At 33.1% G+C, this 24,491-nt stretch overlaps 3 protein-coding genes and 1 long non-coding RNA gene across 6 annotated transcripts; 3 read left to right on the plus strand and 1 right to left on the minus strand.

Moving 5' to 3' along the window:
• The first annotated feature begins 6,033 nt into the window (after positions 1–6,033).
• On the plus strand, positions 6,034–9,465 carry LOC103491791 (B2 protein). The gene is made up of 6 exons (XM_008451880.3): positions 6,034–6,178; positions 7,193–7,813; positions 8,082–8,182; positions 8,598–8,681; positions 8,778–8,888; positions 8,990–9,465. Exons 2-6 carry the CDS (start codon positions 7,243–7,245, stop codon positions 9,035–9,037), a joined length of 915 nt encoding a protein of 304 aa, XP_008450102.1. The 5' UTR covers positions 6,034–6,178; positions 7,193–7,242; the 3' UTR covers positions 9,038–9,465.
• A 1,014-nt stretch (positions 9,466–10,479) lies between these two features.
• On the plus strand, positions 10,480–15,936 carry LOC103491787 (plastoglobule-localized metallopeptidase 48, chloroplastic). 3 transcript variants are annotated; one of them, XM_008451878.3, is made up of 9 exons: positions 10,480–10,811; positions 12,204–12,261; positions 12,925–12,992; positions 13,150–13,329; positions 13,652–13,748; positions 14,040–14,149; positions 14,283–14,416; positions 14,492–14,667; positions 15,610–15,936. In XM_008451878.3, the coding sequence occupies exons 1-8, from the start codon at positions 10,590–10,592 to the stop codon at positions 14,625–14,627; spliced, it is 1,005 nt and encodes a 334-aa protein (XP_008450100.2). In that variant the 5' UTR covers positions 10,480–10,589; the 3' UTR covers positions 14,628–14,667; positions 15,610–15,936. The 3 variants fall into 3 exon arrangements, 1 of the variants encoding a protein (XP_008450100.2); XR_007822015.1 differs by having other exon boundaries at positions 10,485–10,811; positions 14,502–14,667; XR_007822016.1 differs by lacking the exon at positions 15,610–15,936 and having other exon boundaries at positions 10,481–10,811; positions 14,281–14,416; positions 14,502–14,671.
• Positions 15,568–17,420, minus strand: LOC103491788 (uncharacterized). The gene is made up of 3 exons (XM_008451879.3): positions 17,286–17,420; positions 16,667–17,185; positions 15,568–16,571 (listed from the first exon to the last, which is right to left on the minus strand). Exons 1-3 carry the CDS (start codon positions 17,380–17,382, stop codon positions 15,994–15,996), a joined length of 1,194 nt encoding a protein of 397 aa, XP_008450101.3. The 5' UTR covers positions 17,383–17,420; the 3' UTR covers positions 15,568–15,993.
• On the plus strand, positions 17,070–23,235 carry LOC103491790 (uncharacterized). Its single transcript, XR_007822018.1, has 4 exons — positions 17,070–17,206; positions 17,292–17,434; positions 17,566–17,649; positions 23,058–23,235. It is a non-coding gene; the product is annotated as an uncharacterized LOC103491790 (long non-coding RNA).
• The last annotated feature ends 1,256 nt before the right edge of the window (positions 23,236–24,491 follow it).

Here is a 24,491-nt window from a genome sequence, read left to right on the forward strand (position 1 = left end):
TATCTTTTTCGTCCAATCAAAATCAACCAATCTCTCTCTTCATGGATTATTTTCTTTTCCAAATAAATATAATTATATTCCATAATATAATTAACTACACTTTTCCAAATTATTAATTAAATATATATATCTATATATATATACTCAATTAATTAAAATTCCACCAAAACTAACTTTTCCCTCCAAAATCTCAAATTAACTTAAGTCCTCAATTAATTTAATCAATCAAATCTTTTCCAATAAATCACTTATAACTTCCAACATGAATTATCTTAACTCAACCATAACAACTTCACTCCATAAACAATATTTATCTTCCTACATAATAATTAATTATCTTCCACAATAACTAATTATTATTTATCTTTCTTCAAAACAATTAATTATCTTCCACAATAATTAATTATTGTTTATCTTTCTCCAAAGTAATTAATTATCCTTTTACAAATAATTATATTTTCCCAAAATATAATTATTTTACTTCTTCTCCTTTAATAAATATCCTTTCCCCAAAATACAACTATCTTTTCCTTAAGTAATTATATTTCAACAAATATAATTATCTTTTCCATTAACATAATAATTATATATATATTTCCACATATACTTATAATTATCAAATCTCCAACAAATTTTTCACCCGACAATTTAATTAAATAACATCCATAATTATTTAATTAAATTCAAGTTCAACAACACTAAAAATCCACAACTTTACTTAATCCTCTTAACCTACCATTTAATAAAAACTCAACAAACACCACGTGTCAAAACCTCTAATTAATTAAATATTCATCCAAGAAATATTTAATTAATTTTAATTCCCACATAAATCAAATAATTCTCATTAAATGGATTCAAAATAACGCCCAATAAATTAAATCTAGATAAACAAAATTAAGATAACTGACTCCAAAATTATCTAAATTTTTGGGGCGTTACAATCTTCCCTCCTTTAACAACTTTCGTCCTCGAAAGTTCTAATCTTTGAACAACTTGGGATACTTAGCTCTCACGTCTTAATTAATAACAAATTCTACCGAATTCCAAAATCTTTAATTAAATATACACACCCATGTATATATATTTAATTAATCCAACACAAAACAACCGAATATATTCCTTAACTTTGAAGTCCACTTAATGTAATACCCATAATAAGTTCCTTAAATTTATTGGGTGTTACAATCTTCCCTCGCTAAGAAACTTTCGTCCTCGAAAGTTTTAGTCCTTGAACAATTTCGAGTATCGAGCTCCCTTGTCATACTCTTGTTCCTAAGTAGCCTTTTCAACTTGGTAACTCTGCCATAAAATTTTCTTAAGTGCAACACTCATGTTGCGCAATGCTCTACCTTACTTGACAAAATATTACTTTTCTCAAATACTTTTCTTCTCTTTACACTTATCCAAGTAAAACTTAATTCATAACTCTTCAAAAACTACATTCTATTTTCCAACTTCGGACTTCCACCCTTAGTAAGGCATTCTCCACCATTTAGCAATATTTAGAACTCACTAATTTCTCTTTTCTTGTTTGATAAAGTTCCAACTCATGTCCAACTATTGACTTTCTTTAATGACATTAACTTAGCTAGTTATTCTAAAGGAGTTCGTTAATTCATCACTTGTACTTTAAACTAGCTGTAACTTATCCTTCATGGTAAACTCAAAAACAGTTTCTTGAAGTCTCACCAAAATAACTATGCACTAAAGTTTGCTTTGTTCCTTCTCCAGCAACTCAATTCTAAACACAATCAAATGTGCTTGATATACTTGAACTTAACCATGCCTTTAGTTCCCTTTAAAACCACCAACATAACTTATTTCTTAGATATCCAATCACAAAACAGTTCATCACGCTGAACACGTCCAACTCTTTTGCCTACTCAATCACCCCTTTGAGCATCTTTACGTGCCAACATTTTTCTTAAAACTTTACCACCAAAGCCATCACCATTAAATCATAACATTCATGCAGTTCTAGTTTAATACAGGCAAGGTCACGTGCATATTCATAATCATGTATCATAAAATACATACCTGGCGAGTGACGAAGGACCGTAGTAGCCATATATAGAGACAAAATCAGAGACTCACATCGTAAGTTAGTCTACAGAACCTAAAAGCTGACGCTCTGATACCAACTGTAACGACCCAACTCTTTATACTAAGCTGAGGTCGTTACTAAAAGGAACAATGACAAGAGACACTTTTTGAAACGAGGGAAGAATAAATTTTCATTAAAAATGGAATATTAAAACACTGAAACATAAACGCGGAAGCAAAATTGAGTCCCCATATGGCATGTCACGGATCCTTCTCTGTCGCTCGCCAGCTTTCCTCTACCTTTACCTTCGCCTGAAATATTAAACATAGAAAGAGTGAGTATAAACATATACTCAGTAAGGGACCTACTACTAGTCCCGCTAGGTGTCTGTTAACTTCCCATTAGAGTCCTGAAAATGGTACCCAATCTCTGGCACGTTCCCGAACACGTGCAACATGCGCTCCCGTAGGAACGAAAATCTGGTCTTCGGTGTCCCGGGGGAGCACCTAGGACATGCTGGTCTGTAGTGAACCCGGGGGTAACACTAAGACGATCGGGATGCGAGGACCCCGTCGAATCACTCGAATCATATCTATATCCATGCTAGACTGGCGTCCCGTCGGACCACACAGTCCTAAATAGGTGGTGATCCCGAAGGACACCCATGCAGGTACGACTCTAATAGACAAAGTTAACAGAACACCCTATCCATAGCATGTAGCATAACATAACATCATAACATGGCATGAGTATTAATCTTAACGTCCTTAATCATGTGATTAATATATCATGCATTAACAATCATCAACAGTCATCAACAACATACTACCGGTCATTAACATAACATCAGTCATCATCATCAATCATCAACATAATAATCTCAGTCATCATCATCAACATCAACTATCATCATAATCTCAGTATAATCATTATCATCAAATTATGCATTTTAGCTACCATCAATGCATAATCATAATTACATGCGGTCTCTTGAATTCAGTTCGAAGGTCTAGTAGGAGAATCTCTTACCTGGAGATTTTAGCCAAACAAAGGTACTCCCTAGTTGACAGTAAAATTCTCCAATTAACTTGATCCTAATCATAAAAGGAACACTTAGTATCTTAATTAATGAAATTAGCAATTGGCTAACATCCAAAAATCCTCCCAAATTAATTAACTTTCTAAAAATTGGGGTTGAAACCAATTCAACCTTGATTGGGAAAAATCCAAGATTTAGATCTTAAAAAGTTTAGCCAATTGAACCTTTTACAGAAAACCCAAATAGATCCAAAATTAAATTAATAAAACATTAATTTAATTTTATTGGCTTACCAAGGTTACTCAGATGGAGGTTGGAAAATCCTCTTATCCTTGATGAAAAATTCATCACTTTAAATCCTCAAGCTTCCAAAGAGACCAATCTTAACTTCAACTGAGGCGGCGACAGGAGAGGGTTATCTTAGAGAAGAAGATAAAGAACCTTTTTCTTTTTCCTTTAATTCCATCTTAAGCATTCCAATGCTATTTATAGACCCAAATAATAACAATAATAATAATTATTATTATTATTTCCTTTTCCTTTTCCTTTTAGGATATATATATATATAATACCAAAAAATATACATATATCTTTATTCCCATTATCTTTCCTAAATCAATGCCTTAATCTTAGGCATTTATAACCATTAGTAATAATAATAATACTTCTTTATTATTATTATTTTTCTCTCACCAAAATCTACAATAAATATATATTTATTTAAACCATTATTCTCTCTTATAAATATATATCTTTTTCGTCCAATCAAAATCAACCAATCTCTCTCTTCATGGATTATTTTCTTTTCCAAATAAATATAATTATATTCCATAATATAATTAACTACACTTTTCCAAATTATTAATTAAATATATATATCTATATATATATACTCAATTAATTAAAATTCCACCAAAACTAACTTTTCCCTCCAAAATCTCAAATTAACTTAAGTCCTCAATTAATTTAATCAATCAAATCTTTTCCAATAAATCACTTATAACTTCCAACATGAATTATCTTAACTCAACCATAACAACTTCACTCCATAAACAATATTTATCTTCCTACATAATAATTAATTATCTTCCACAATAACTAATTATTATTTATCTTTCTTCAAAACAATTAATTATCTTCCACAATAATTAATTATTGTTTATCTTTCTCCAAAGTAATTAATTATCCTTTTACAAATAATTATATTTTCCCAAAATATAATTATTTTACTTCTTCTCCTTTAATAAATATCCTTTCCCCAAAATACAACTATCTTTTCCTTAAGTAATTATATTTCAACAAATATAATTATCTTTTCCATTAACATAATAATTATATATATATTTCCACATATACTTATAATTATCAAATCTCCAACAAATTTTTCACCCGACAATTTAATTAAATAACATCCATAATTATTTAATTAAATTCAAGTTCAACAACACTAAAAATCCACAACTTTACTTAATCCTCTTAACCTACCATTTAATAAAAACTCAACAAACACCACGTGTCAAAACCTCTAATTAATTAAATATTCATCCAAGAAATATTTAATTAATTTTAATTCCCACATAAATCAAATAATTCTCATTAAATGGATTCAAAATAACGCCCAATAAATTAAATCTAGATAAACAAAATTAAGATAACTGACTCCAAAATTATCTAAATTTTTGGGGCGTTACAAAAGGTAACCAATGATTATCTCAATATTTTGTCATCATGGTTAAGCTTTCGATGGTCATTTTTCATAATGACAATGAGAAGAAAATTTAGTTTTGGTTATTTGATAAATGTGTTGATTATATTTCGATGTTGGCATAAAATATTTTATAGAATAAATTAGTAAGATTTCTCGGTTATTTGTCGATTTAAGTAATATGATAAACCGAAAGCTTAAGAACAAAATAGGGGTTAAACCAATATTTTAATTATTTATTTAATATGAATAATGAGAATGGAATTGACGCATCATTAATCATACTATGCATCCAAAATATTATCTATAAAAATCCAAATGGTTATAAAAATATACCAACCAACCTTTCGTTGAAAACTAAAAACTATGTATAAAACCAACTCAACAACTAAGAAGCATTCAAACCTATCCATAATATTCTAGAGAATATTCTCCTCTTTAAATTTCTATAACAACTCAGTAATTGGAAAATTTTAAAAACAAATTTGAAGTTAAATGTCATTTGAGTTAATTTTTTATTGGCTAACAATATACATTTAGTAGTAATTCCAACATTAAAGAGTACGATACTCCTTATTAATTTACTATTTCAAAAGTTGATAATTTAATCGATCCTCAAATAATTATTAAAGTTAAAAAGAGACCACGTATAAAATAAACTCTCATGTCATACATAAATTGCAGTAGGTACAATATGACCCACAAATTAATACTCTTGGTATGCAATAAAAGAAAAACTTATAGTCTTGGTATGCAATAAAAGAATATTTTTAATTAAATGTTAAATCTTAAATTGGGAGATAAAATAATGAAGGGTTAAGGTTCAAATAATTATTTTTCGAGTTGTCTTTCATTTTCTGAATTGATTTACTTTTGTAAGAATTTGATACAAAAAAACATGAATTCAAAATTTAAAAGTATATTAAAATTGATGATAGAATTTTAATATTTTACAATTTTTATATTTCTTATATAATCCTTTTGAAAAGCTTCGCGAATCCATCTTCATTTGAAACGAGTTTCCTTGTGATATTCCTTCCCTCCTCATTAGTGGAATGTTTTAACACAAGTATTTGAAAAGAGTGTTAAAATGTGTGTTGAAAGTTTGGGAATAAAGTTTTTAAATATAACCATAGAAAAAGTGGGTGTGGTTTTGGATTTCAAAATTTAAACTGAAATTCAAAAAAAAATTGAATATAATATAGTGGCAAAGATTGAAATTATGAAAACTGTTGGAGGTCAATTTGGTGAAAGCGTTTCTTTAAAAACCCAAAAGATCCTTCCTCTTTACTCCTCTGTCTCCCCTGTCGCTCGGCTTCATATAAAACCCCCCTTCTTTCTCTCTCACAATTTCTGGATCCCTAAATCTAGGGCTTCTTACTCTCAGGTAACTCTTCAAATCCATACAACTCTCGATTTCTTTTCCTTCCAGATTATTTTTCCTAATTTCTTCCCTTATCTGTTCGTACTCGTTGATTTCCTCTTACTCTTTAACTCCACTTTTGCTAATTTCGCATTCAATCATCTCTTTAATTGTCATTTCCCAATCTCGTTTTTTTTTTCTATATATACTTTTTATTTTCTGGGTCTTTTTTCTTTGTTTATCTTTTGAACTCAGACGTTTGTATCTTGTGGATTTGTCTTTGGAGTTTGGAAGCTATGTTGTGTTTGTGGTGAATTCTTGATTCCCCAGATTTGCAGTTGTGTATTGCATGGAGGAAGATTTCGGATTTCTTGACTGTGTTATTTGTTTGAAGGGGACCGGGGAATGTGTAAAGGAATCAGAAATGTATTGAAATGAGTGGTGGAAATGTTCTTATATCTTCTTGAGGTCATGTTTGACTTTGTGCCATGGGATTGAATTGTGTATTGGAAATGGATTTTTGAATTTGGTTAGCTTTGATTAGTATTATTGTTATTATTTTCATTTCCTTTCACTGAAATAGAGAGGTTTTGATCTGGGTTTCTATAACTGTTTTCAACTTCATACTAATCGTTGAAATTTGTGCCTTTTGTTGGGGTAATTTGTGTCTTCCTTAGTGGTCCAGGAAATTAACTTTTGAGAGCTGTTTCTAACATTATGCTAGGCTGTTAAGTAGTGCAATGGGAATTTTCCATTGCTCCCTTGTGTTTTATGCAGCTATGAAGTTTCATTTTGATCCGCAAGGATTTCTTTTGTCTGTTTTCCCCTATTATAAAAATATTTTTTTCTGAATCAAATTCATCTTTCTCATTCCCCAATAAATAAATACAATAGTGGTTCTACATCTGTATTGCTACTGCTAGATTGTTTTAATCATTGTTCTATATAAGTGATTATTTAATCGTTCAAATTTTTACTCATCTCTCTATCTCTCTGTTGATAATTACATTTAACTTATTTCTATTTTCCTCCTTATAGTGTAAAGGGATCTCCATTCATTCATCGTTATCACAATCAAGTGCTGCAATATGGATGGTTCATATAGCTTTTGGCAATTGGGTGATGAGCTGCGAGGTCAGACAAAAGTCTCTGAGGATCATAAATGGTTATGGGCTGCATCTAAACTGGCTGAGCAGACAAGATCAAAGGGGGAGCGCATGAATAACCTTGATTTTTCAAAGAGCTCTCTTGATGCAAGGCCAAGGGAAAAGTTTGGTTTTCAGGAAGATAACAAATTTGAGAGTTTCAACTTTAACATGTTGAGCTTGGATTCAAAAATGACCGACCCTGTTAACAAAAGTTCATTGAGGAATGGAATTTACAACATGAATGCAGTTTATGGAAAAAACAATACGAATGTTGCCGGAAATCTGCCTGGTGCCAAGTTCAGTAGCAATGATTATATCAACAAAGATCTTACCAATTACAGTAGTACCAACAATAACGTTGGTGAAAATGCTAACTCCATCAATGCAATTGATAAAAGATTCAAGACATTGCCAGCAACAGAGACACTGCCCAGAAATGAAGTTCTTGGTGGATACATCTTTGTCTGTAACAATGATACCATGCAAGAAGACTTAAAGAGGCAACTTTTTGGTAATTGTGCTTTTCCCCTATATTTTTTTTCTGACCTTGTAGATAGCATGTACGAGTAACTGTATGTTTATCATGCTGCATATCTCAGATTTGCATTTTGTGTACTTATCAAGATGAACTGCTGGATTTTTTTAAACTAATATGCTTGCGTTTCACTCATCAAATGAATGATTAGAACTCTATGTGTGAACCTGTAATACAGTGGCTAGATTATGGGAAATAGTTAGTGGCACAATCTCATATGCTTTATTCTTTGTTTGTTTTGCAGGTTTGCCTCCAAGGTATCGGGACTCGGTGCGTGCAATAACTCCAGGCTTGCCTCTGTTTCTCTATAACTACACCACCCATCAGTTACATGGGATTTTTGAGGTCTGTTATCTTTATATTTGCATACTTCTCCAGTTACTTTTATCATGTCAAACATCTTGTCAAGTCTAGGTTTGTATATCATATTTGTGATTACAATAATATGTGATTACTGATAAAGAACATACAAGTGGCCCTTATGACGTGGTCTGATAATCATGTCAAAATGGCTTAGTTCTGGAAAATTCTCTTTATATTCCTCATATTTACAGTATCATAGATGCCATGCCAATAAGATGGTAGATGTTATATGTCATTTGTTACTGTAGAATCTTTAATTGTTAATAGTTTTGGACATTGAAACTCACATAAGGGAAAAGTGAAATCTTTATCGAAGTTCCTTTTTCCTTAAAGGTAACTGTTAGGAAACCTGATTTGAATTCTGCTACTTATTTTGGTTCACTATTGGTTACTGCAGGCATCAAGTTTTGGGGGCTCCAACATTGATCCGACTGCCTGGGAAGACAAGAAATGTAAAGGTGAATCCAGGTTTCCGGCTCAGGTAGAGTCTTGTATGCAGTATTCCATTTTCTTGTGCTGCTGTTTGTAGGAGGCTTATAATTTGCTAATAGAAGTCTTTTTTTTCCGAAAAAAATAGGTAAGGATCCGCATCAGGAAACTCTGCAGGGCACTAGAAGAAGATTCCTTCCGGCCAGTCTTGCACCACTACGACGGTCCAAAATTCCGTCTTGAACTATCAATCCCTGAGGTACCGCAATCATTCTTCTCTCCAGTTGTTAAGTTTCTTTCCCTCTACCCTTGTATGTTTCGAATACTTATTCTGTATAAGTTTGTTTGGTGGTGGTGCAGACATTGGATCTTCTAGACCTGTGTGAGCAAGCAGGTTCAGCATCATAAGCTAATCAACAATGGAAGCTTATGCAGCAAACAAAATGGTGAATGAAGAGGGCTCAATGGTTCCTGTCAGCTAAGTCTAAGACACAGATTTTTCAAAGAGCGCAAGCTTATGATGAGTCTGCTGATCAAGCAGGGAGAGTAGTGAGTTTGGCGAGTGGAGGCTCGGGCCGAAATAAGTAAGGGAAAAAAAAATATTTGTATCTTCTTGTATTATTGTATTGTATCATCAGACAAAGGTGAGTAGATAATGTAATAGTGAATGATAGAGGATATATGGATAAAAAAATGCAGCCATATTTTAGGCTTGTGTGTTTCTTTCTTATTAAAGACTTTTATGAGTTGGTGCAACACAACAGGCACTGTTATCTTCTTTCTATTATTGGTTTGAAAGAAAAAAAAAAAACTAATGAAAAATTAAGTGATTTGGACATTGTACTGTTATTTTAAATTTAGTCTCCGTTAATGTGTGTCAGCATTTCGAATGAAAGATGTAAATTCATGGTCAAATTTAAAAACATGAAAATAAATTTTTGTAAGTTTTAGCTAGCCTTGATTATTAACGATTTTGAAAATGCTTCACTTCTCCCTTAATATTTAGTCTTTACCTACATTAAAAGAAAAACTTCTAAAATTTTACATTTTTTAGTTTTTATAATTTATAATTCAACTCACGTTTGAGAATTCCTAGTAGGCAGAAAAAAAAAAAAATCATAGAATGACTATTTATTTAGATTTATTTGTGCAATGTTATTTTTGATAACTAACTTTTGGGTGATTTGTATGGATGACCTCCATTTGAGCAATTTGTATGATTGACCAATAAGGCCTTTTCTTAAGATTATAATTATGGTTATGATTATTATTTAAGTAAAACAGTAACAATATGTCAAAAAAAAATAAGAAAAAAAAAAAAGAAAAAAAAAAGAAAAAAGAAAAAAAAAAGAGAAACAGTAACAAAGAGTAAAATAAAGGCAAGGATCAAACAAAAGTCTGGACCTTATTACCATTTATATCTTTACCTATCAGGAGCTTTCAAATGCTAAGGATACATGTTCTGATCAAAAGAGAAAATATGTTAGCTTAAAGAGTTTCAAAAAATGGCTTTATGAAAATCAATGATCTTAGCAAGTTTTGTAACTTTTCATATAACTAAATCACTTAACAACACCTTCAAAACCCATGGCACCATTGATGAAAGCAACATATTCACCTTGAAGGAGCAAGAGGAAGGATGCAGAGGTATGATGCTCTTTTCCTTAACGTTAAAAGTATTTATGTCAATGTAAACATATGTTGAAACCAATCTCAACTCAATTCATATGTTGAAATTCATGGTTGGGTTTTAAGGTAGGTTGATGGGGCGACCAATGGTGAAAGGAAAACGAAATGGCGCCAAGTGTTAACCATAAGTACGGTCAGTGGCCATAAATCCAAAACGTAATCCCCAATAAAAAAAAACTATCATCAGCTTCATTTTCGCACAATACGATACACCAATTAAACCACTAATCTTCATTTCCTTCTCTAACCACCCCTTCCTCTCTCTGCTTCCATGGCTTCAATTCCCTTTTCTTCTCTCTGCCTCACCACAAATCCTGTTCCTCGCGGAATCGGATCTTCATCCTCCTACAGATTCAGTTCCACTACCTTTGGAAAAGGATTCGGAATCCAGTCGTCGGTCACTAAGAGAATTAGGTCCTCCGTTTGCGTAGCTGCCTCCCTCGCCTTTCGCGACCTTGATGCCGACGATTTCCGCCATCCTCTCGATAAGCAGGTTAATAGTTTTTCTCGTTTTTTTAAACTCACTTCATGATTACGTCTTTTTGGAGATTGGTGAAGTTTCTTGTTTGCTATGGAGGCCACGTTCTTTTAACTTTGCCTCTGACTGCTATGAGACACATTAGTTTTGGGTCATTTGATGTATTTAACTATCAAAATAAGTTCTTATGATTCTTTTCTAACAACTTTTTAATATTCCTTCTTCTTCTTCTCTCTCTCTAATTCTCCTTCCCTCTCTTCTTGTTTTGGAAACTTTCACTACTTCCCTTCTCTATATTTCATCTCCACCAAAAACATTGCTCGCTTCCTTGTATTTCATCTATGACGAAGGCAATGGCGACGACAGGCAGAGTTTCTTTTTTTTTTTTTTTTTTTTTTTTTTTTCCTGTTTTTGGCACTGCGCGATGGTTAGTGGCGACCAATGGAGCTTTCCAAGGTGCCAAATAAACCTAGTGTACAGTTGAAATCAAGAAAGTGACTATAAATGAAAGCAAAACCTAGAACTAGAATGAAGCGACGAGAAAGCTTGCTAGAACTAGAATGGAGCAAGAAAGCCAGCTAGGTAGAACCAGAAAAGAAAATCCTAAAAGGCTTTGTGATGCAAAAAGGCTTGAAAACCGTGTTTTGAAAAAAGCCAGTCAAATTTCATTTTTCAAACAATTAAACCAATTATTTTCTCTTCATATTTATTGTGAGTGTTCCTAGAACTTATTTGCAATGTTTGTTCTCTATTGATGAGAATGGATGTCTATTCCAATTCTCGTGAGAAGAGCTAATACTGACTTGAAAATTACTTTTGGTTTTCGAGGAATGATGCCTAAGCTGGGAATATAAAATGAGAAGAGACTGACACATTACTTGGATCTTTGTTGTGACACCGTTTATATTGCTTTAAACCAAGATGTTTAAGCTTTTGAATTACACTAGATTGAATTAATCTTTCAATTTGTTATTTCAGCAAAACCATCATGGATTGGACTAATGGTAAAAAGGGAGACATAGTCTCAATAACTAATTAAGAGATTTTGGATTCAATCCATGATGGTAAGCTGGCCCAAACTCACATATATCAAAAAAAAAAAAAAAAGAAAAAGAATTTATTTCAGCACGGAAGAATTTCTCAGAACCAATAATGGAGTCATCTGTTTTCTGGACTTCAACAATGAATACCTTATATTCAAGTCTCTTTAAAATCTTCAGGATTGTAAAATTGTTTAATAAAAGAATTCATAGACAACTTGAAAATAAGATCAGTGGTGTACTCTCCGATGTTAGAAGATAGAAGTAACTTATGGCAATTTCCTTCTTTTTAATAAAAAATAATTATGTTAATATCATTCCGAGCCAGATATTTTGTTACTAAGTCAAGCATTGTTCTTTCATGCAGAACACAATGATTTTGCGGGCAATTCCAGGGTTGAGTGAGCTGGGGAAGGTTTTATTGGGTAAGACTGAGAACTGAAGAACTGAAGAATGATTACTGTGCATCCAATTGAGTTGGATATACATATTAGAAACAATTTTCTTGCTTTTGCTGAATATCTAGCTTGAGTATCCATAATTGTTGGGGCATGGCTGAGTTGTCAGTTGTTACAATTTGGGTTAATCTTGTGAATCTGTTCTAGTGAATGAACTACAAAGAGCTTTAAGAAATCTGATTTGCAACTTGGTTGGTGGTGTTTTTGTCAAGATGATTAAATTATTAAAGACAGTGTATCAACCTTTCAACGTAAACTTATTTTATATATATGGTCATGTGAGCAAAAATTATCTTTTTTATATCCGTGAATGTTTGAACTAGCTAGCACGTACCTCAATTTCTGAGAAAAAACTGTCGAATCCTACTACATGTAATTACTAAGAAAGCGCGTGGGAAATTAAATTGTAGATAGCTGTTAACCACCACGACTTGAATTCATTTTCTCTTGAGCCGTTTATGATTTACATTGGTCTTATTATCCATTACGCCAACCTACATAGGCTATTCCTTTGACACAGTATATATTTCAATAGTTACTTCCATACTGGTTTAATTTGCCTGGTTCCATAGTGCTAATTTTTATTATTATTTTGTTCTGTTTAATGGTACTGTTGTTTTATCATTGCAGGAACCGTGGCTGAGCAAGTCATGCTTCTTGAGAACATAGGAACATCAATTCTTGTTTCTGAAAATCAGGTTTTTTCTACTCTAAAAATCCTTCATCTGACTATAGTACTCTTTGTAATATGGAAATTGGATGATGAGATTTGTTGATCCTTAATATATGAACGTGATGGAATTGAACCTGGGGATTTTACAACTAATGGTTAGCAAATGTTTCTTCCTTTTTCAGCTTTCAGATCTTCATAAACTTATGATTGAGGCTGCCAAAGTACTGAATGTTGAGGCTCCAGATCTATATGTCCGTCAAAATCCTGTGCCAAATGCTTACACTTTAGCCATAAGTGGTAAAAAGCCGTTTGTTGTTGTTCATACCGGCCTTGTGGAGCTTCTTACAGAAAAAGAATTGCAGGTCAGCAGTTATCTTATGCTGTTGTCTCATTTGATTGCACCCGTTCTAACCAAAATTATGGTTAGCTGATGCAGTCTTAGCCTCTTAGTTTACCTTATCAATTTGTATCTTCAACTTTCGTAATATTTGAGTAAATAAATAATAAAAAAAAAAAGAATGCTTTGCGCTTAAATCATTGATCAAATACATGGCCAAACCATAACGTGGAACTCAAGTAATTGTTATTTATTATTTCATTTTTGCCTATTTATTGTCCATCCTTTTGTTTCTTATTGATGCTATCTGTCCCTTGCCGTAATTTTCTATCACTTGAAATTTCCAGGCTGTTTTGGCTCATGAATTGGGTCATCTAAAATGTGATCATGGTGTGTGGCTTACATTCGCAAATATTCTTACTGTGGGAGCTTACACTGTACCTGGTAAGCATTTAAATCACGGTTTGGTTAGTATAAAATTGTTGGTTGGTCCTTTTGGAGAATGACAGAGTGCTAACTGTGAAGTATTATTGTAATTGTATAATATTCTAATTCTAGAAGACAAAATTACTGAGGGCGTTGTTCTTGTGAACACAAAAATTTTAGAATGAAAGTAAATAGTTGTTGTTTCATGTCAATGTACAAACATTATAATGCAGTATTTAAAATGGTGTGTGGGCTCAGGCTAAAAGTATTCAAGTAACGTACCCACTTTCATTTATTATGTTTTTATAGGGTTTGGTGGATTTTTAGCTCGGAACTTAGAAGAACAGTTATTCCGTTGGCTTCGAGCCGCAGAGCTTACTTGCGATCGTGCTGCCCTTCTTGTTGCACAGGATTCTAAAGTACAGAATTTATTTAACTAGAAACCTCATACTCCTTCTGAATGTCTCTCTCTCTCTCTCCTTATCTGTAGATGAATTTTATTTTTGAATTTCTTTTCTCATCTATTTGATTCCTCATTTCTTCCAACAAGAGGTGGTCATCTCTGTTCTGATGAAACTAGCTGGGGGCTGTCCATCTATAGCTGATCAACTGAATGTGGATGCCTTTTTGGAGCAAGCTCGCTCTTATGACAAAGCTTCTTCAAGCCCTATAGGATGGTATATAAGGTGAACAGTCAGTGAAGCGTATAACATATCAAGTTATTTCCGTCCATGTTCTTATCTTACTGACCATGTTTGCAGAAATGCTCAGACAAGACAACTCTCACATCCTCTACCTGTTTTACGAGCACGTGAGATTGATGACTGGTCAAAAGGTCAAGAATACAAAAATCTTTTGAAACGTGGAACAAAGATCAATTTTGTTGAAGCAGCATAGCTACCTTGTGTACATGATCAGAAATTGTATCTTTTATATGGTAAGTGATTCTGAGTTTATTTTTATCCTTTAGTCCAGTGACTGTGGTGCTGATTAACTTAAGCATTAATAGTATTACATCACCATGACTTACATTCATCATATATATTTTTAATCCAGTCTATGTTACCATGACCTTGATAACTGTAAATCATCAGAATGATTGCGTAACTATGGAAGAAAATGTGATTGATAATAGTTAATCCATTACAGTAGTACTGCTTTGTTTATGGAATGATGGATTATACTTGTATCACATTCTTTCGTGGAAGCATGTTAGTTTTTTTGATTTGGTATTACATACTCGATCCTCTAGTACATTATTATCTTGTCCAAAGCCTATAAGATGTGAAAAACAGCACATGACAGAATGAAACTGCTGTTTGGAATTGGAGTATACTACTTCAAAATTTAAGATGGTATCATTTGTTGGTACATGAAAGGATACTTTTCACTATACTGCATCGTCATGCCAAAAAGTAAAAGCTATTGTTATGATATCCATTCGTTAAATTATAAGTTTAGTCCTCTGCTTTTGGTTCTGTGTCTATTTGAGCCTAGTACTTTAAAGTGTATAATAGGCTTGAATGTCATTTTCAATATAAAGAATTGAAAGTTTAACACAAAATTGGAAGTTCAAGGGCTTATTAGATATTTTTTAAGTTCAAGGACTTTCTAGATACACAAATAAAAGTTCAAGAACCTAATAGGCTGTGTTTTAAGTTTATTGACTTTTTATATACAAACTTGAAAGTTTTGACTAAACTTGTAATCTAATCATATTCATTTTGTTGGTTGGCTTAATACTTCCGGTAATGTTACGTATTTCCTTGATGGAATCATCACTTTCTAGTCCTCGCAGTTGTATAGTACTGGAAGCATGTCTATTATCACTATCTGATACGGTTAAGCATTGTGTTTCATTATTTTGCATCATTTACAGGTCATCCAAAAGGCCAATACAATGGACAGTGTACGAAAAGCTCTCCATCATTGACGATTATGTTCTGAACTTCCTATTTGGAGGCTTCTTAGATATTCGGGTCATAGCACAGCAAAGTTCAGTCATATCGTTACATGAAGCAGCATTTTCAGAATTTACATCGACACAAAGGTGTTTAATAATTATTCATTGCTTCCAGTTCGGTAGCAAATTATACCCAATCATAGATATGAAGTTACAGCAATCTAAATGTACTGTACTGGAACAATTACTGTGGTTCTATTTTATCTCCACAAATAAATAAATTATATTTCGATTGAGACAAAATATAATGTTTGTTGGTTTTTATTCTGAATTTTTCCTCAAAGAAGAATGGTACTGCCCTCAGAAAAAGCAGACTATTGTAATCAAACACACAGGAATCAAACTCTTCCAGGGCACAGAAACTCTGAGCCCATGAGAAACCCTCAAAATGACATCATCTATGACTGGCCCACAGAAGTCTCCATCTTTTGTTTGGGATGTAGTGTAGCTAAGGAGAGTGATTGTATTAACATCAGGACCTGCAGTGAATGTCATGTTGAATTTAGCGGCCGAACCTGTTCCATTACTCTCCAGTGTGAAATTCCGAGATGTTAATCCAGCTTGAGCACCGACAAGAAATGTAGCTTTGCACGAATCATTGGCGTCGCCAAGTGTGAAACTCAAGGTATAAGAAGAACCTGCCTGAAGTTTTGTTGCCGCTTGTACTCCAGATGAAACTCCTGATACCAATTCTACAGCAGCATTGCCTTGTGGTACAAAGAAGTGTTTTGAGTTTATGTATCTGACTTTTCCCAGGATTGCCCACTGTATTAGTGGTGAAAAGAAAGGAGTAGGAGCTGAATCCAGCAGAATTCCTTCCTCTGAGCTCTCAAGAAAATCTGGTCCGTATTCAAATCCTCCATTGACTACCAAGTTGTCTGCGCCAATCAAGAGTACCAAATATGTCTTAGTTGAAGGCAAAATATTGATGGTTTTTTAGCACATTACGAGGAACTTGAAATCATCTACTTACCCCCATCTGGCATCACTATACCCATTGTCTTGATATGAAGTGAGTCAACTGCAGGCCAACAGGTTGGTGTTGAATCATTTGATTGGCTCAGAATTTCAAGGTTTACAAACTCTCGATCTCCCCAGCTGCCCAGATAAACGCCATGGACCTCCCATGGCTCCTTCCCATAATGCTGGCTAAAGCTAAACAATGCATCAGTATCTGGTGCAGAGATTTGTAATGGAGCAGTAAGTGAACAATTGTGACCGCCTGGTACCAACGCAAAGGTGAGCAAGTAAGTCAAAATGTCAGCATCGGCTGTGAAGGTCTGGTTGATTTTTCCATCTTCCCCCAATAATATGGCATGTCCTTTGTCTGGCAACGAAATGTTTTTTGTTTGGTCCGCTGTTATGTACTCAACCGCCCCCTGAAATGTCCATCCTGGAATTGTGTTGTTTTTGTACAGTGCCACTGATGTTTTGTTTGAATTCTCGGGCAGGTTTGACGGCGGAGATTCAAAATCTGCATTCTTGAGAAATTCTAGAAAGGAACAGAGACAAGGTAAGAGGTGGATACATCATATGTTTTTCTTTTCTTCAGTTTCTGAAATTGTTAAACTTAACTAGTGGCTGAGCTTTACCTCTAGATGTTACTCCGGTGGAAACAAGGAGGAGGAAGAGGAGTATTTCCGGCAGCCGCCATGAATGGTTGGAGGAAGAAGGGAGCCAGAATGCCATTGTCACGTGGAGTAAAGAGTAGACTTTGACTTGGAGTTTGCAAGACAAACAGGTAAAGTATACAGCTAGTTGAGTGGGTTTTATCATTATTAAGAAAAACCGGTTATAATTCTATTTCTCATTCTAGCTGTCTTTTTTTATTTAAATTAAAGTATATTAGAAAATTTTCTACATGGATATTAGTGAAGCTGAAAGTAGGACCAATCATGTGGTTTCCATTTGCGCTGGCCATCTAATTGCCAGAATATTTCAAGGGACGAAAAACAGGTATACGAAACTTCAATTTTGGTAGTAAGCTACGTAGCATAGTTACTTTATATGAGGCAAAAGAATATTCAGAAAACTAAGTAACCTATTTATAAAAAAACTCCCTCACTGCCTCAATTTGAAACTAAAAGGAAAAAGAACATAATAAATAAAAGACTAAACAAAGAAAATATTAAATAAAAGACTGAACCTTAAAATTGTCAAATCTCTCATCTTCACATTTGAGTTCAAGTTTTCGGTGTTTGCTTTGTATTTTGTAATATTGCAATTAACTTGACTTTGATGATTTCTGTTGTAGATTGAGTGAATTACATTTAGTATCATTATATTAAATTTACTTGTATTTAATGTGTCAATAACCAAATTTTAAATGTAAAGTTCAAGGAAGACGAGTACTCTACTTTAATCATATAAGTAACTTATGTGTTTACATATTGATTGTTAAAATATATTTAATATTAGATTTTACATTTGATCTAATCAAATTGTAGAACTCATACAACGATTTATGTGAGTAATGAAACTAAAATCTTGAGTAGTGGTTTGGAAGACATTTGTGACTTTTTAAAGAGAAATCTTTTATAACTGTTGCTTTGCATTTAAGTGAATTAAACCGTTGTTTATTTTCAAGTTTCTCAATAATATTGAATTTGTTTAGACGTATACTTGTTGAATTCTAAACCCCTATTCGAAAATTTAGACTTTTTAATCAAACCTTCTTAACACATGGTATATGTGCATGAGTCTTCATCACAATCTTTTTGTGTTGATGATAAGCATTTCTTGAATTATAAGTAAAAATTATATTGTCGAGGGATAAAGGAATAGAATTTAAGTTTGAGAAACTCAAATTACCTTATTTTGAGTGATCCTAAATAAAAAGGATATTGAAATTTTAAGTTAAATATATGGATTTTTAAAAAAATATAATAAACCAATAAAATATTTACATTGTATAGAATAATTCTGAAAACGAAAAAAACCCCACGGGCCCATAATGGGAAATACCAACAACTCAGTTAACACGTGATTTATCAGCCACACGTGCACGCAAGTAATATTCTTCTAAATGATAGTAGATCGTGTACTTGAATGATCTACTATCGTTTAGATCATGATACACGATCGTGTAGTTTCTTTTAATAGTAGGAAAGAAGACTTCAAATTTAAACGATCGTCTTGACCATGCTAACTGGTCATGTTAACCATCGCAAATGATCGTGTTGATCATAGAAAACGATCGTGTTAATGATTGTAAGCGATCATATAGTCTAATATAAATGATCATTAAAAACTTCAAATCAAACGATCGTGTTGATCATTCTAAACGATCTGTTAGCTATGGTATGTGATCATTTAAATCATGTCAACACGATCGTGTAGTTTGTTGTGTTGATGGTCCCACTTCTTGTTATTTAGTCATTATTTGGTTTTGGGAAAATATCTTTGTTTTGGTTGCATTTTGAGATTCGCTTCTAAATTTGCGGGTTGGTTGTTTTTTTGGGCGTTTTGGTTTATCTTTCTAGTTCATGATTGTTTTGGTGTGCAAAAAAATAAGGGCATTAGGTTATTGAGAACAGTATGGCTTAAAGAAAAAAAAGCTGAAAGTGTATGTGTTTGTTTTGGTAAGTTAAGTATGTTGAAAAAGCTTTTTTGATTAAGAATTGAGATTGAGACTCAAGATTGTTGAAGATCAAATGCGATTTGATCAATTGCTTAAAGTGATCACTGATGAAGGGGGAGGTCTTCCTTTGTGATGTCTATGACAAATATTAGTGATTAGTTTTTAGTGTTTCATAAGTCAGCAAGAAACTACTTATTGTTCTTTTGGTTGTTTCTTTGGTTATTAACTAAGGTGTGTGCTTGAAGTGCGGTTTGTATTTGTGGTGTGTCTTATGGAATCTGTGCGTAAAGCAAGTTCGACTACACGACCTCCAGTTCTGGATGTATCGAACTATGCCTACTAGAAAGCTAGAAAGATTGCTTTCTTGAAGTCAATAGATAGCAAATCCATGAAGGTTGTTGTCATCGGGTGGAAATATCCCACTGTTACAAATGTTGCTGGTAAAGTCTCTCAGAAGCTAGAAATCTCCTGTACTGAAGCCTCTCCTGAAAATTCTCGTGCGTTGAATGCAATTTTTAATGAAGTTGATAAAAATGTGTTCAAACTAATCAATAGCTTAGGAAGGTACATCTAAAGTGAAAATGTCACGGTTGCAAATCTTGGCGTCAAAATTTGAAGCTTTCAAGATGGTCGAAGATGAATCCATAGCCGAGTTTAATGTTTGAGTTCTTAATTTAGCAAATGAATCCTTTGCTCTAGGAGAAAAGATCTTAGCTACTAAGCTTGTTTGAAAAGTTTTGAGATCTCTTCCTTCTCGTTTTAGTTTGAAAGTCACTACTATTGAGGAAGCAAATGACATTACTACAATGAAGTTCGATGAGTTGTCTAGGTTTCTGAGAACTTTTGAATTGACTCTTGAAGATAGAGAACCTAAAAAGAAAAGTGGAATTGCGCTCTAAGTGATAAATGAGGACACTCCTCAATTGAGTAAAGAGCGTACTCAGGATGACAATTTAGTTGAGTCCATAACCTTACCGACAAAGTAGGTTTCAAAACTTAGAAGTCAGTTTCATAAAAGATCCGGTAACTATAGATCTCAGTTGAACAAGGAGTTCAATAGTTCCGGTATCTCAAGATCAAGCTCCTTTAGTTCGTATGCGACTCATAAGCACAAAAATATTGACAAAAGTGATAGAACTTCGACATCACTTAGAAGTAACAGAAGTTTCAGATGTCATGAATGTGAAGGTTTTAGGCACTACCAAGTAAAATGTCCTACTTATTTAAAAAGGAAAAAAGAAGAAGAATTTTGCAGTTTCTTTGTCAGATAAGAAATCATCATCTGATAGTGATGCAGAAGAATACGACAGGACGCTAATAAGTTGTACAACTGAAAAGGTACCAGAAGTTTCTGAGAGTGTACCTAATCTAAAATTAATTCGTAAAGATGACAGAAAGGCCAATATTAGTAAGCTCAAGTATGAGGAATTGTTGACAAAACGGGAAGAAGATCAAGAGGTTTTGAAACTTCAGAAGGAGAGAATATAAGCACTTATGGAAGATAATCATCGACTTATGACAATGATCTCTACTCTTAAAATAGAACTAAAAGATGTTCGAAGTGAATTTGACTCTTTGTTTAAATCTGTAAAGTTACTTACCTCAAAAACTCGAAGTTTCAATAATCTTCTTAGTGAAGGGAAGATTAAGGGAGATAAAAAAGACCTTGGTTTCTCATGAAAAAGTTCATATTTTAGAATGTCATCAACAATATTTTTTAGAGCTTTTAATAGAAAGAATAAGAGTGCAGAACTCTTCGAGGTTTTGCATGCTAAAAGGCGGTCATCCTAGGGTGTGCTCAAGTTCTCCAAGAAAGTGGACATGTCATTTTTGTGGAAAAGTTGGTCATATTCGACCATTTTGTTACAAGCTTCATAGATATAATCATTTTAGTCATAGAAGATTAAATGATAAAAGTAGCAAAAAGGTCTTACTAAAATCGACCTCATCTTTGTGCAAAAAGTGAATGGAGAGTCAATAAAGAAATAAAGCACAACCTATGTAATGCGGAGCTTCCATCTATTCATACCTCTAATTCGGATGATTGGTATTTTGGAAGTGGCTACCCTAGACATATGATTGGTAACTCCTTGTTTTCACTGAATTTAAGGAATGTAGTGCCATGTGGAGTAAAAGGCAAAGTTGTAGGAAAAGGAAACATAAATAGATATGGACTATCTGTTCTTAATGATGTCAGCAAATTTAATTAGTATCAGTCAACTATGTGATCAAGAATTTTCTGTCAGTTTCTCTAAAGACAAATTTGAAGTTCTGAATCAAGACAAAAGTGTAGTTATGATTGGCAGACGATTATCAGATAATTGTTATCACTAGGACAATGATATAAAGAATCTTTTGTGTAATCTGTTGAGGTCTGATGAAGCAGATTTGTGGCATAAACGTCTTGGACACATAAGTATCTTAATTATCTGCAAAACTATTGGGGCAGAAGCTGTTTTAGGAATACTTCTATTGAAGACTACTTTTTGAAATATTTTGTGTAGAATGTCCGACTGGAAAACAAGTTAAAGCATGCCACAAGTCTATTGGACAATGCACTATAAGTCGTGTTCTTAAACTTCTTCACATGGATCTGATGGATCCTATGCAAGTTGAAAGTCTTGGGGGAAAGAAATATGCCTTTGTAATTGTAGATAACTTTTCAAGATACACTTTGGTGAGATTTATTAGAGAAAAATCAGATATGTTTAAAGTGTTTCCATCATTGTGTTTTCAGCTTTAGAAAGAACAAGACAATGCTATAAGACGTATTCGAAATGATCATGGAAGAGAGTTTGAGAACTCTGCATTTGATGAGTTCTATCAAAATGAAGGAATTTTTTACGAATTTTCAGCTACGTTGACTCCACAGCAAAATGGAATTATTGAAAGAAAGAACCGAACATTGCAAGAAATGGCTTGTGTCATGTTGCATGTTGAGTCTCTCCGTTTGTATTTTTAGGTCGAGGATTTGAAAACTGCCTGTCACATTCATAATCGTATTTCTCTTCGACCGGGTGCTCTATATACAAACTATCTGTTATCGAAAGGGCACAAGCCAAATGTTAAATATTTCCATGTCTTTGGTAGTATGTGTTATATTCTAAATGATAGAGAATTTCATCGAAAGTGGGATTCTAAATCAGATGAATATATATACTTTTTAATATTATACAAATAGTGAGCTTTTTAGGTGCTTAATAAGCACACCGAAACTGTCTTAGAGTCCATTTAATGTTGTAATTTATGACACGATATACAAGAGTTTGAAGTTAAACAATGATGAGTTCTTGAGTTTGGTTTCATTGAAAGAAAAACACAGTCAAGAAAACCCTTTCTCGATGAAAAATAAACATCAAGATTACTATATTTCTTGACAATCTGAAACCGTCAAGAAAATCCTTTCTTGATGGACAATACATATCAAGAATACCATATTACTTGATGGGCATTGTCCATGCTATCAATTTTAAATTTTTGCACTAGTTTTCTTTAGAGCTGACAAGAAGAATAACAAAATTAGATGTTTACTTTGGATAAATGACAATTTTATTTTTAAATTTACGAAATAGCAAAACATAAAATTTTTAAATAATAAATGGGAGAACAATGCCTTAAATGTCCCCACCTAATTGACAAATGTGATTTCTAAATATATTTGTAACAGAATCCACAAATACCCTATAATTAATACAAACTATGCACCCACCATTTCACATCCCATTCATTATTTTGAGTTTGGAAGCAATTGAAATCCCTAACATCTCTTTCTTCACTTTGGAAGAGAATAGCCTACATGGCTCGGATAACAAAGAAAGCAGCTTGGATGGCTCAGTAAGGAGCAGACGGCGCAAGCAGCTTGAGTAACTAGGAGATTTGCTCGAACGACACGCGCGACTTGGGACATGATTGCTCGAGCACAGAGGCTTCTTCAACGGCGAGGAGAGCACGCCCCGGTGTGGCAGCGTGCTACGGAGAAGGATGGATGATGCAACAAGCTCCATGCGAATGGGAGATCGTGACGACGGCGACTAGGTTCATGGAGATGCGACGACGTCGGTTAGAGTTTTGCGGACAAACATCGGTGACGATGGACATCGTGACGCAGAGGAGATGGCTGACGGAGAGGGGAGCGGCTCAGGGTGTGACGACTTGGGCTAACGACAAACAAAAGCTTGACGGAGAACTAAGGTGACGATGGCGGCTTCGACGGACGGAGGGAGATAAATTTATATCCTCTTTTTTATTTTATTTTTTTCTTTTCCTTTCCAAACTTAAATATATAACTTTAACACCTAACAAAATAAAATCTTAATAACTTATGATAATAATGTTGAAAATTTTTACCTCAAAATTTTGACATTAGGAATTCAAATTAAGAATCTAAACTTGATGTTATGTGTGTTTTTTTCGTAAATAATTTAAAAAATAAAAAATGGTGAAATTAATAGATTATCCATCTTTGACATGATTTTTTTAATTCAATTTTGAATCTAAAATTAATTAATTTATGTATATTTTTTTGTAAATAATTTGAAAAATAAAAATGGTGAAATTAATGGATTGTCCATTATCTTTGGCATAATTTTAAGAATTCAATTTAAGAATCCAAAATTATTACATTGTATTTTGTATCCTGGAATGTTGAAACTAATGTCATATCTTTTGGGATTGTTGGAACAATATAATAATTTTTTGATTTAGTTAATAATTATCATAAGTGAGTGTAATTACAAATACATTGTATTCGGGATATGTGATTTTGGTTGATTTTTTTATCTCAACAAATACATTGTATTTGTATATGGACAATTGTCATCCGTGGAGGGATAATTTCGGGCCAAAAGAATGGAAAAATTATTCTAGAAGTTAGTTTTGTCATAAATCAAAATAATTTAACAGTTTGCTATTTTTCTTTTTTCTATCCATAAATTTGTTATTTCCACGGTCTTTCCCTTTTCTTTATGGGTATAGCCCATCAAGAAATATATTTAAGTTGACAATCTATGGCCATCAAGCAAAGGCCCATAGGTGACTTAATGAAATTTTACTTGATGGGCAAACCATCAAGGAAATAATTTTGAGATAATCGTAGAAATAACAAAATTGTAGATAGCAACTTGAAAATGACAAAAGGCGGTAGAAATAAGAAAAATAGAAAAAGCTAGGCACACCCATTTATTTAATTATATTAATTTCGAATCTACCCCTAGCTATA

This window comes from Cucumis melo, chromosome 6 (genome assembly GCF_025177605.1).
Source record: "Cucumis melo cultivar AY chromosome 6, USDA_Cmelo_AY_1.0, whole genome shotgun sequence".
NCBI classification, from domain to species: Eukaryota; Viridiplantae; Streptophyta; class Magnoliopsida; order Cucurbitales; family Cucurbitaceae; genus Cucumis; species Cucumis melo.

What these genes read in the sequence shown, in the direction of transcription:
- LOC103491791 (XM_008451880.3), top strand. Translation starts at nt 7,243, where the DNA reads ATGGATGGTTCATATAGCTTTTGGCAATTGGGTGATGAGCTGCGAGGT. An exon ending in CTTAAAGAGGCAACTTTTTG is followed by an intron (nt 7,814 to 8,081) that starts GTAATTGTGCTT and finishes TTTGTTTTGCAG; the next exon opens with GTTTGCCTCCAAGGTATCGG. An exon ending in AATCCAGGTTTCCGGCTCAG is followed by an intron (nt 8,682 to 8,777) that starts GTAGAGTCTTGT and finishes CGAAAAAAATAG; the next exon opens with GTAAGGATCCGCATCAGGAA.
- LOC103491787 (XM_008451878.3), top strand. Translation starts at nt 10,590, where the DNA reads ATGGCTTCAATTCCCTTTTCTTCTCTCTGCCTCACCACAAATCCTGTT. An exon ending in TTCTTGTTTCTGAAAATCAG is followed by an intron (nt 12,993 to 13,149) that starts GTTTTTTCTACT and finishes TTCCTTTTTCAG; the next exon opens with CTTTCAGATCTTCATAAACT. An exon ending in GGGAGCTTACACTGTACCTG is followed by an intron (nt 13,749 to 14,039) that starts GTAAGCATTTAA and finishes ATGTTTTTATAG; the next exon opens with GGTTTGGTGGATTTTTAGCT.
- LOC103491788 (XM_008451879.3), bottom strand. Translation starts at nt 17,382, where the DNA reads ATGGCATTCTGGCTCCCTTCTTCCTCCAACCATTCATGGCGGCTGCCG. An exon ending in CACCGGAGTAACATCTAGAG is followed by an intron (nt 17,186 to 17,285) that starts GTAAAGCTCAGC and finishes GTTCCTTTCTAG; the next exon opens with AATTTCTCAAGAATGCAGAT. An exon ending in TATAGTGATGCCAGATGGGG is followed by an intron (nt 16,572 to 16,666) that starts GTAAGTAGATGA and finishes TGATTGGCGCAG; the next exon opens with ACAACTTGGTAGTCAATGGA.